Genomic DNA, 12,421 nt, shown 5'->3' with positions numbered 1-12,421 from the left:
TGGTTGCCCAAGCTGGAGGAGAGTTGTTTACAAAAAGCGTTTCCGACGAAAGCAATCTAGAAGAACGCGCTAAACAATTAGTCTTATTATTTGACGACCTTGGAATTTTGGAAAGGGTGAAAGGAGGCAGGGAGGCACTAAGCACCCTGGAACTCATCAAGAAACGTAGAGAAGGCCGGCCACTCTTCTGGAGCTTGCACCATTGAAAATACCTCTGCAGAATCCGTCTTGAACCTTTGACACGCAATGCCTCTGGAAAGAACACACTCCATCGCCCATAATAATGCTTCCATCTCCGAATGCAGGGGGGACACACTTCAGCGTTGACATCTTGCACCCAAAACCAAGGTCTGATTCTCACCATCACCACACCACCAGCCTAAACCAGAATATTGGTCCGTAGATTTCCACGAACCATCAACTTGACACCGAATTATCATCTCCGGACCTTGCAAAGGTTCCGTCAAACCAGGCCCACTCCTTGTTGCTAATTGGGCTTCCTCCCACCACAATTGTTCTTTTAAAGCCTGATTAACAATATCTAATAGCTCTGATTGTAACCCTTGAAAAACTTTTTTATTCCTATCCTTCCATATAAACCAAACCAACCACGGTATCGAACTGTGTGTCGCTCCTAAAGCCATAGGACCTAACCCTAGATTTGAATAGATCGAACCAAAAGGGAACTTGTATGAGTGTAATCCATCATAAATCTTTTCCCACACCTTAGAGGAACTAGGGCACTCAAATAAAGCATGATTAATAGACTCTGCCACTAGGTCACATCTCTTACATATCGTATCACAATTAACTCCCCGGGAAGCTAATCGCACCGTCACCGGAAGAGAGCCAGAAGCGATCTGCCAGAAAAAGTGTTTAATTTTTGACGATACCGGAAGATTCCATGCCTGATACCTCAGGACATTACAATTTGGACCAAATTCCACTTCCGCCTTCATAGCGTGAGCTACCTTATAACCTGACTTAACCGAATACCAACCCGATTTTGTATAATGCCACACCAATTGATCAGGTTTTACAAATTTGCTAATATGCAAACTCCTAATAATTTGAATATCCTCCGGATCCATATATTCCTGAAGGATAGGTAAATGCCACTCTTTAGTATGTGGATTAATCAAATGATTTACCATTAGATTTGGGTGTAGAAGTCTACCCCTACCATTTGCAGGTCAAGGATACTGATCGGGAATCCAAGGATCCCGCCAAACCGAAATGTTGGACCCTGACCCAACCGACCATCAAGCACCTTTTTCCACTAAACTTTTGGTTGAAAAAATGCTTCTCCACCCAAAATAGGGTGAATAAGGTTTTTTGGCCATCAATGGATGATTGTTCCTAAAGTATCGACCTCTAAACACTTGAGCAAATAAAGAATTCAGAAACTATATTAAACGCCAATACTGTTTAGCCAGTAGAGCATCATTGAAAGTCTCCAATTCCCGAAATCCCAATCCTCCCGCTGATTTATCCCTACACATTTTATCCCAAGCCACCCAGTGGAGCCCCCTGTCGTTCCCATCAGAGCTCCACCAGAATTTGAAATTGCACTCGTCATTTTGGTCGATAGACCCTGAGGGATTTTGAAACAAGACATAACATGCGTCGGAAGAGCCAAAGCCACCGACTTGAGTAAGACTTCCTTCCCTCCCTTTGATAAAAACTTGGCTGTCCAACCGTTCACCCGATCATTTAACCTATCTCGCACATAATCAAAAACTTGTACTCTTGATCCGCCGAGACTCTCAGGAATTCCCAAGTATGAGCTCATACCCCCTTCCTTGGAAATCCCAATAACAGATTTTACCTTGTCCTTGACTTCCGGGGTCACCTTCTTACCAAACATAATAGAAGACTTGTCCAAATTTACCTCCTGAACAGAAGCTTTACCATAGTTTCCTATGATATTCATGACTGTTGAACATTGTTCTTCATCCGCTTTACAGAAAAACAGACTATCATATGCAAAAAGAAAATGAGAAATAGGGGGCGAATCATGTGCAATCTTAATACCCCGAAATTTTCTCCTCCCTCTCCGCCTTTTTGATATTAGCTATCAAAACCTCAGTACAAAGAATAAACAAATAAGGAGATAAAGGATCCCCCTGCCTCAACCCCCGCTTTGGTAAAATGGATCCACGGGGTTGACCATTAAGCAACACTTGATAGGAAACCGAGCTCACACACCACATTATCCAAGAAATCCATTTTGAATCAAATCCTAACCTAATTAAGACCGCCTTCAAGAAATCCCATTCAACACGATCATAGGCCTTACTCATATCCGTCTTGAAGGCCAAAAAATCCGCATTGCACATCCTATTGGTCTGTAAGCCATGAAACATCTCCTGGGCACCAGAATATTATCCGTAATTAACCGACCAGAAACAAAGGCCGATTGTGTTTCAGAAATAATAGATGGCAAAATCTTCTTTAACCAGAAACAAAGAATTTTCGAAATTATCTTATAACTCACATTGCACAAACTAATAGGCCTGAATTCTGCCATTCTTTTTGTGTTTCAACCTTTGGATCAAATAAATATTAGTTTCATTAATTTTGGGATCAAACATGCCAGTCCGAAAGAATCCCTAACCAGAGCAACCAAGTCCCCTTTTAAATGAGGCCAGACCCTCTGAAAAAAAGGGCTGTCATCCCGTCTGGTCCCTTCTAGAAACATTAAGACCGCCTTCTAGTAACCTAATTAAGACCGCCTTCTAGAAACATTACCTTGTGAAGCATCATCCTCAGCATCGGACCCACCCTTATCACGTTTCCATTTGACCATCATCAATATTAACAACTGAATCCTCAACCAGACCCGGTGCCTCACCCTCCTGAAATTCCCCATCCTCAAGAAGATCATCAGAACTCATCGATAAACCAGCCTCATTCTCACCACCATGCATACCATTAACATCAAACCATGAGTGAGTCTTTCTCCTTCACCACCATGGCCTCAGCGGGAGGGATGACTGACTCAAAAGAAACACCAGGCTGCGGAACAAAGATTTTTCTTCACCTGATACATAGGTTTCGGCCAAGCAGGACCACTTCCCTTTCTAGGTGGCTGTGTACGTGACTGATGGACCATGAAGATACCCTGCCCCTCTCGAGCCTCTGCCTGTTGCCCGTAGCTCATTTGCTGACCCCATTACTCCATGATTTTTAGCCTGGTATCTGGAACCATTTTTGAACTCTCACCAGTACGCACCTGTTGTTGGTCCCTTTCTCGAGTTGTTTCTGAATTAAAATCCAGAGCTCGCTTAGCAACCTTCCTCGGCTTCTCCCAACCACCCTCAAAATGTTGAACATTCGATTTCAGTAATGGCTGATTCCATGACCCACCTCTCTTATCCACACCTTCTCCCTGACCACGACCCCCCTCCCCTTTACTTAGCTCACGACATACCTTCTGATCATGTGTAAGCCTATAGCAATGGCTACAAAAACCGAGTAGCTTCTCATACTCCAGTGAGACCACCACCTCATCTCCAGTGTTAAACGGGACCACCAAATGAAAGATCAAAGGAGTAAAGCCATTAATAGTCAAAAGAAAACTACCAGTTTCCTCATCGACTTCACGAAGGATTCCTATCTTCTTCCCAATAGCTTGTAGGGTTGCAATTTCCCAAAATGCATAGGAATCCCAGTAGCCTTCACCCAGAAGTTAATAGCAGATGGGTAAGTATCTGAAATGATAGGTTCCCACCTGACCAAGGCTTACATCCAATTATCAAAGTGATAAGGACCGTTCCTCAACACCCCTTGAAGATCCTCCTCAGTTTCAAAGTTAAACTGAAAGGTATCCTGACCAAAATCCGCACCTTCAACCCTCTCTTCAAGCTTCCATATCTTGTCAGATTAGCCACTAAGGACTCCATTCGTTGAATCGAAGGATTCATCAATCTCCCAATGAGAGTTAGAGAAAACTGCTGAATGCGATGTGCCATCAGAAATTTTCACCGTCTCAGTTCGAACTAATGCAGCCTTTCCTTTGTTGAGGTTCAATTGAGCATGATAACCCTACAAGAACCCGAAGCACAATGAGAACCCTTTGAAATAACCGAAGCTTTACAAGCAGACAACTCGCGAGGAAAGAAAACTCTACTGGTATTGTCCAGAGAGACTGAAAGAAACGAGATGAAACTATCGAGCACCACCCAGAACCAAATAAATACCAATTGATTATAAGTAGAATTCACAATCACGAATAAATGTCGAATCCTTGACCCCCTCATCAAATCGCGAAACCAGAGTATACAGAATATTTTCTTACCCAGAACTTCGTGAAGCCAAATCCCACTCTTTCCATAAGCAAAACCAAATCGCCCAATACATCCCCAATCTGGTCCCATAACGACCCGATCAATTTCCAAGGAAGTTGAACTCTCACAATCTGTATTATCCTCCAGACCCCCCGATCTTGGTCCTTGGAAAGCGAGATCCCACACTCTCCAAATCCCATATTCCTGATTCACCAGATCGTGATCGTAAATCTCCAGTCCATAGAACCAAAACCCGACCAGAAAACCACCAATCCCCATATCAATTTCCGCCGCCGAGAAACATTTAAGAACCAAAACCTAATCGCCATCACAAAGAAATTACGATTAATGATACTAATTTATGAAACAAAGTAGTTATTTATAAAAATTATAAATTATTAAGACTATTTGGTGATAAATAGTAAATGGAAATGGTAATGATACTAATTTATGACATCCATTTACTATTTATCACCAAATAGTCTTAATAATTTATAATTTTTATAGATAACTACTTTGTTTTTTTTTTTTTTTTTTTTTGTCTTCAAATAGAACCAAAATGGGAAGGTTTGAACAGAGGAAAAGAAAAAACATAGAAACAGAGAAACAACAACATTATAACGCCTCACCCCTCACTTGATCATGAAGCCAAGAAGGCCCTCCAAGTGAAAGATAAGACTGAAACCGACCAGCTCTTGTAACGCTTGTGGCAATCGCCATTGCTACCTTGTTGGCAGTAGTTGCAACCGAGTAACATCTCCAGGCAGAGAACTTAGACAACATCATATGTATTTCATTCAATATCAGATGAAACCGAGGCCAAACCGACGGATTATTAACAGCCTCACTGACCATATAATTATCCATGACAAACTCTACCTTAGGTATTTGCAGAATTGAGACCGCTTCACTTGCCCACAGGAAGGTTCTCAAAGCCGCAAGGAACCGTGAGTCTGGAGCTGTAAGTGCATCTCTAGCATGATAGAGTACCTGTCCTTGAGAATCTCTCATGATCCAAGATCCACCCCGACAACCTGGATCTTGTTCTCCATGAAGAACCAATATTGCACTTGACAAAACCCATTGGAGGCTTACACCACTTGATCTCCAATTTGCTCTGCCTTACACTTCGGGATGATCTAGCATAAGAAGGTAGAGCCTGAACAGCAAACCATTGAGAAGAGTTGTCCTGCGCAGTGAGCACCATATGTCGAAGATCACCATGTTTCCCTTGAAAGACCAAAGTGTTGCGATGTTTCCAAATTCCCCAAAGCAACCAAGGTATAGCATAACGTATCTCCTCAGGGATTGTATCATTTTGGATCAGAGACCATAGGTGTTCCCAGTTTTTATCCACATCTACCGGGGAGAAACCACCATTTGGAATTGGGACATTCGCCAGAGCGAAGGCTTGACGAGCTACCGGACAGTCAAATAACAGGTGACATATAGTTTCTGCTTGAAAACCACAGCTCGGGCACCGAATATCTCCTCCACAACCTCGCGATGCTAGACGTTCAGTTACCGCAAGAGCACCTGAGAGCAGTCGCCACAAGAAAGTTTTAATTTTGGGAGTTGTCTTTATCTTCCATACATTCACTTTGAGCTCATTCCTATGATTCACAACTGCATCAGTAGGTTTGTATATTGATGGAAGTGTTTGTTTCAACCAATAACCACTCTTAACATAGTAGGAGCCCGACTTAGAATATGGCCATATATGACGATCCCGGCTTCCAACCTTGATAGGCATTGCTAAGATTTCATTTGCATCATCCGGGGGGAATAAAGCCTTCACTTTCTCCCTATCCACTGAGACTGATTAGATATCCGAAGCTCAGACACACGCAGATTGACTTGAAAAAAGGTTTGCGATCTAAAGGGTGCTCTGGGATGCTTGTCACAAACCCACTTGTCTAGCCAAACCATGGTATCACATCCATCCCCAATGGTCTTCATTAAACCTTGTTTAAGTAACTCACGCCCATGTAATATGCTTCTCCACGCGTAGTACGGTCTCGAACCAGAGCCACATTCAAGGAATGAAGACTACGAAAGTATCTGCTTTTATAGAATCTCCCAATCAGAGACTCAGGGTTATTCAGAATCCTCCATGCTTGTTTAGCTAACAAGGCCTGGTTAAAATCCCCAAGATCCCTAAACCCTAAACCACCTTCTGATTTGGATTTACACATTTTCTTCCACGCAACCCACGCAATCTTCCTCTTCCCCTGACAATTGCTCCACCAAAACTCACACATGGCACTTGTGAGCTTCCTGCAAAGGTTCTTACTCAATCTAAAACACGACATGGCATAAACCGGAAGTGCCATCGCCACCGCCTTCAAAAGACTTCTTTTCCCTCCCAAGGACAAAGATTTCGCAAACCATCCTTGAAAACGAGATTGTAACTTATCACCGATGAACCCCAGAAGTGCTTGCTTTGATCCACTGAAACATTCCGGTAACCCCAAATATGAACCTGTGCCACCTTCTTCAAAAATTTTCAACGTTTGCTTGACCAATCACCTTAACCTCCTCAGGTGTCTTCTTCCCAAATGTGACTACAGATTTGGTGAAATTGATTACTTGCCCAGACGCCTTCCCATACAGGTGAAGACAGTGAATAATCTCCTCACACTCCTCTTTAATGGCCGACTATGAATAAACTATCATCAGCAAAAAGTAAGTGTTGTATCACTGGACAGGAATCATTGAAACTGAACCCCGTTAAGCTTCCTTGAATCTCACTGCGGTGCATCACATGGACTAGAGCCTCCGCGCACAAGATGAAAATGAAAGGAGAAAGTGGGTCTCCCTGTCGGATTCCACGACCCGGTTTGATGAATCCATAGTCACACCCATTGATGAGCACAGAAAATGTAACAGATCGAACACAAACCATTATCCAACGAATCCATAGACTATGGAATCCCATCTTGATGAAAAGATGCTCCAGGAAGTCCCACTCAACTCTATCGTACGCCTTCGACAAATCTGTCTTGATGGCAATGAAACTCTCATTAAACTTTGCATTCGTCTGGAGAGCATAAACAATCTCGTGTGCGATCAGAATATTGTCAGATATCAACCGCCCTGCTACAAAAGCGCCTTGTGTTTCTGAGACTAAACCTGTAAGCGTCGTTTGAGACGTGTGCAAAGGACTTTTGACACAATCTTATAAAGAACAGAGCACAAGCTTATTGGTCGCATATCCGACATAAGGTTGGCATTTGGCTTCTTGGGGATCAAACACAGCTGAGTGTGATTCCAGTCTTGCGGTAAAGAACCAGTGTTGAAAAACCCTTGAACCTCCTTGGTGATATCTTGGCCAACAATTGCCCAGTATTTACGGAAGAAAGCACCAGTCCAGCCATCAGCACCCCGAGCACTATCCCCTTTGATGTTAAAAGCCGCCTGTTTAATCTCCTGATCCGTGATTGGAGCCACTAGTAAAGAGTTCATATCTTCAGTCACGCGTGGTTCCATACCTTCCAAGAGATCAGTATATCCAGATGGGTTAGAGGTTTTTAAAAAGCTCAGAAAAATATTCTGCCGCCACAGTACCTTTAGAGCCCTCCTCAAAACATTCAGCACCATTCTTATCAACCAGTGATATCAGTCGGTTCGTTAACCTCTTATACTTGACACTGCCATGGAAGTAGGCAGTATTCTTATCACCAGCCTGAAGCAGGATTCTCGACTCTTAAGTCTCCAATACACCTCCTCCTCACGATAGGCTACCGCTAAAGCCCATTTTTATCCGGCTTAATTTCTGGAAATTAGGGTGCAGCTTAGTTGATTCCTCTTCCAAAACTTTCCTAAGCAAACTGAATCTGCAGTGAAGAATTCATCAGATTACTGTGTTTCCAACATGACAAAGCACAACGACATTTGGCTAAGTTCCCTGTCACTGAGCTCCTGGAGCTCCGATTCCCCACTCTCCAAGTTCTTTGATGATATCCTCAGTTTCCGGCTTATTGATCAAGCGTTTATCAAAGATAAACCTCCCCTTGTAACTTGTGTCATCTCCAACCAATCTAGTGAAAATTGGTCTATGATCAGAACCCAAGAGATCCAAGTATTCAGTATTCACCCGAGGGAACAGAGTAAACCACTCCCTATTACCAAACTCCTGTCCAACCTACACTGGACCCAGACGTTGTCTCTTCTACCACCCCATGACAACCGTTTCCCAAAGCTTAGAATCTCTTTAACTTTGCATGTTCTTGCCATCGTACGGAATGGATAAAAGGAGCTATCTGGTCTCCTAGGACCTCCCAGCTTTTCAGAATTGTCCATAATCTCATTAAAGTCACCAGTGAGCATCCAAGCTTCATCTCGTTGAATCCCTATCCGCATTAGTCTCTCCCAGACCTCCTGTCTTAGATGGCGAGCAGGGTCTCCATATACAAATGTGATGAAGAAAATAAGATCTCCCTTAATGATTTTAGTATCAATCATTCTCGAATCAGAATGCAAAACCTCGACCACATACATGTCTTTCCAAAATAAAGCTAGTCCTCCACTAAGCCCATTTGGATCGACGATATGCACTTGGTCATACCCCAACCACTCTTTAACTCCTACTACGTGATCACTGGAGTTTTAAGTCTCCAGAAGGAACAAAAAGTTAGGAAATGCTCACGACGCATTTCCTTCAGACGTCGAACTGTCGAGGAGCTCCTCATTCCTTGACAGTTCCAACATGTTACACCTCATTGAGAATTGGGTGGTTTCTGGAAAACCACCAAACCCCTTTGTTTGTCAGACATATGTAGACTACTCGCTCCTTCCCTCAAGACCTCATTGTCAGCATTGGTTGCACCTACAATCGAAATTCCATCGTCATTCAGTGCTGGATCTCTCTTCATTAGCTTGGGGAGAACCTCATGTTCACCCTCTGCTTTTCTTTTAGACATTGCATTCCTATGTAGCTCTCCTTCCGTTGCCTCCAAAACAAACCATGTGCTTTCTGATTTCCGTTGTTGGTAGTGTTGGCTTTCCTACTCCAGGATCCAAACTTCTCTGGCCCTGATTCCTTCTCGGTGTCACATTATCCCCAACGGTATCTGTAACCCCTATACTGAAACCATCCGCAAGCCGCTGCTTCCAGTTCACAGATACCTTGCCTAGGCAGTACATCATGCTTCAATCTAGGCTCCTCCTCCATACGACTCTGCAAGTATTTCTCATGATCTCCGCTTGCCGCATTTGGTGTATTAAGGTTGTTGACATCATGGTTATCAGTAATCAGGTTAGCCCTATCATTCTGAAGAAACTCAAAAACTGGACGTTCTCTCTTTATGCAGACTGTGAGTGAGCACAGGGGGAGGCTCAAGCCGTAGCAGTGAATTTTGAGCTCGTGTGTCCTTAGCAATAGACTCCAGAGTCATGCGCAAGACCTGCTCACGCTGGCTCATGAGGCCTGGATCACCCGAGTACAAGTATTTTTTCATCTTTGATAAAACATCTGGAGCCACAACGTTTGATTTCTGAGAGAAACCTTGGGGTGCTGGCTGAGAGAGGAGAGGGATTACTGCTCCTGCCAGATCCTCTGGAAACCGGTGATCTCGTGTAGAACTTCGGCTCCCCACTTCAGGGAAAGTAGCTTGAGTAGCATTCGAGTTTTGCTCCAAGGTATCCTTCCGGAGGTAAGGGCAAAGATGCTTTCATGTGTGAGGCGTAAACAGTGGAAACAACTTTTCCGAACCCCGCTCATATTCAATACCAACCGTAGCTAAAAACACCCTTAGGAAGTTGGGACAGATTTGGATTTAACCAGGGGGTTTGGGCAACATCAAAAATTACCTTTGCTCGTACGAAAGCATTGTATTGAGATCTCTCTTGGTCAAAAGCTATCTCCCTTAACTTGGCCTATTCTACCAGCGATGGCCTCAATAGTCTTAGTTGAAAGGAACTTCGGTGAGATATTGCTTATTCTGATCCACACGGGGACTGTGGAGAGATAAGACTCTGGTGGGTTCTCCATCCAACGCTCCATGATCATCCCCCATTCATCAAAAGTCCAAAAGCCGGTTTTCAAAACTCTTTCCAGATCGCTTTCCAGTTGAAAGATGAACTGAAAAGTGTCTCTAGATAGTGCTATTCCCCTAACTCTTTCATACACTCCCACACTCAAGGCACTCTTCATAATCATCTCCCCATTTTCTGACAAATAGGGTTTAGTAATCTTCCCAGGACACTCAGACGACATTCCACCGCTGCTCCAAAATCACCCTCTTCCGTAAGTATGATAGGACTCTCATCTGCAATTGACATCGTCTCCATAGCTTTCCCCAAAATCGCTTCCATTAGCAGTAGAAAAATACCAAGATCTGTTCCGAATACCCTCGTTCGAAAAAAGACGAAGCACAAGAGCGGCGGAGAGGCGGAAAGGGTTAAAGAATTTGAAATTGGGAAGTAAAGATCTTGGTAATATTCGTCGAATATCCATAGAAACGGAAAGATTTGGTGTATCTTGTGAAATCCCGATATTTTCTCGAGACGATTAAACCCTACTCCGGTAGAAAGGTTCGTTTGCCGGCTAGATAACCCATCAATATTGGGATAATGAAAGACTCTCACCGAAAAAGAGAGTCCTAAGCTCGAAGACATTTTTTTTTGTATCTTTATAAATCCAATAACTACTTTGTTTATATGTTAAATATTATAGTATCATGATAATTGCACATCCTATGTCTTTGATAGTTAGATGCATAATTATTCAGTTAAACGAGTTATCATATCCTACAATCTTATTATATAAACTTTAGTTTTCAAAATTAGTAATTCATATAGTCGCGACATGTGTCAAATATATCGATAATATTTTGACATGTATGAAAATGATTACAATTAATATTTTTAAAAATATATAAAACAAAAGTAATCTATTATATCACTAATTCTAATAGGAAAGTTATCTATTAAGTTATTAATTTCAATAGGAAAATATGTGCAATTAATAAGGAAAATATTTGTAATTTATTTGCAATTATTATTTATTATAATCATATAGTAAAAAAAATATATACAGAAAAATGATTAAAGTGTGAAAAGGTTTAATGTATTAAAATTAGTGACTAAAAACTTTGTTTTAACATATTTGTAAATTATAAGAAACTAAAAATTTAAGCAATTTAATAAATATAAAAAAATAGTTCATATATGTATATAAAAAATAATACTATCTCTAATTTTAAATTACTAATTCTATAAGAATTCTTCCCTTTCTAAACCACATTTATCCTTATTTTTAGTTCTAATTACAAAAATGTCATTCAACATATACTAGTGACACTGTTCATAATTTGCTCGATAACACTATATATGCAAGATGGAAGATACTACTCATCATATGATATAGTAAATATATTTTGTAATTTTGTGTATAAAGTAGACGGCTTGACCAATGATGTTTTCTTCCTTGGATGAGTTGTTGGTTATTCTATCTTTCATGGTCAACATGTTTGATCTCATTCACAACCAATAATCAATGATCATAATTAAAAAAAAAAACTCTGAAGCTTACTATCTGATCAAGAATTTGATATCGTGAATGAATTATCCATGATTAGCTATCAAGAAAATTTTAAAACTTTATATTTATTTACCTACAAGAGTTTGTTTTGAAAAAGTTGACATAAAAGAAGTACTATGGTCAGTTGAGATGGAAATATTTTTTATTTTATACATCAAATAAAGAGGTATGTGTGATTCATACATGTTAATCATTTAACAATAAAAACATTAATTTAAATTTACTTTGTTAATTTTTAAATTTATGCAAATATTTGTTGTTACAATGACAAAATAAGGGGATATTTTTCAATTTGGCTTGGTTATTTTCGGTTTATATGTTCTAAACCGGTTACATTTAGCCAACAAATATCGACTTTGATCAAAAGAATAAAAAAATTATTTGCAATACCGGAGAATTAGTCGGTTCAGTTTATAAAAGAAAAAGAAATAAGAAAAACCAGTTTCGATATATCAATTTGGCTCGGTTTAGTTCGGTTTATATTTAATGATTCCTCTCAAGCTCTCTCTCACCTTTGCTCCTCTCCGCAGTCTCGAGTCTCGACGTTTGCCGTCGGTGGGAATTTTCAGATGAGAGCCGTAATCGAAAG

At 41.1% G+C, this 12,421-nt stretch overlaps 1 protein-coding gene across 1 annotated transcript; it reads right to left on the bottom strand.

The window, feature by feature from the left end:
- Positions 1–317: 317 nt before the first annotated feature.
- LOC147937467 (uncharacterized) lies at positions 318–1,091 on the bottom strand. The gene is made up of 2 exons (XM_087468818.1): positions 688–1,091; positions 318–582 (listed from the first exon to the last, which is right to left on the bottom strand). Exons 1-2 carry the CDS (start codon positions 1,089–1,091, stop codon positions 318–320), a joined length of 669 nt encoding a protein of 222 aa, XP_087324944.1.
- Between the last annotated feature and the right edge of the window lie 11,330 nt (positions 1,092–12,421).

This window comes from Camelina sativa, chromosome 10, assembly GCF_030686135.1.
Source record: "Camelina sativa cultivar CO46 ecotype springtype chromosome 10, ASM3068613v1".
Taxonomy (NCBI): domain Eukaryota; kingdom Viridiplantae; phylum Streptophyta; class Magnoliopsida; order Brassicales; family Brassicaceae; genus Camelina; species Camelina sativa.
This window is presented reverse-complemented; position numbering and strand designations above follow the sequence as displayed.

Bases quoted from the DNA above. Each gene is read 5' to 3' on its own strand.
- LOC147937467 (XM_087468818.1), bottom strand. From the start codon at position 1,091: ATGGATCCGGAGGATATTCAAATTATTAGGAGTTTGCATATTAGCAAA. The intron at 583-687 runs GTTCCCTTTTGG...ATGGAAGGATAG, and splicing joins GATGGATTACACTCATACAA to GAATAAAAAAGTTTTTCAAG.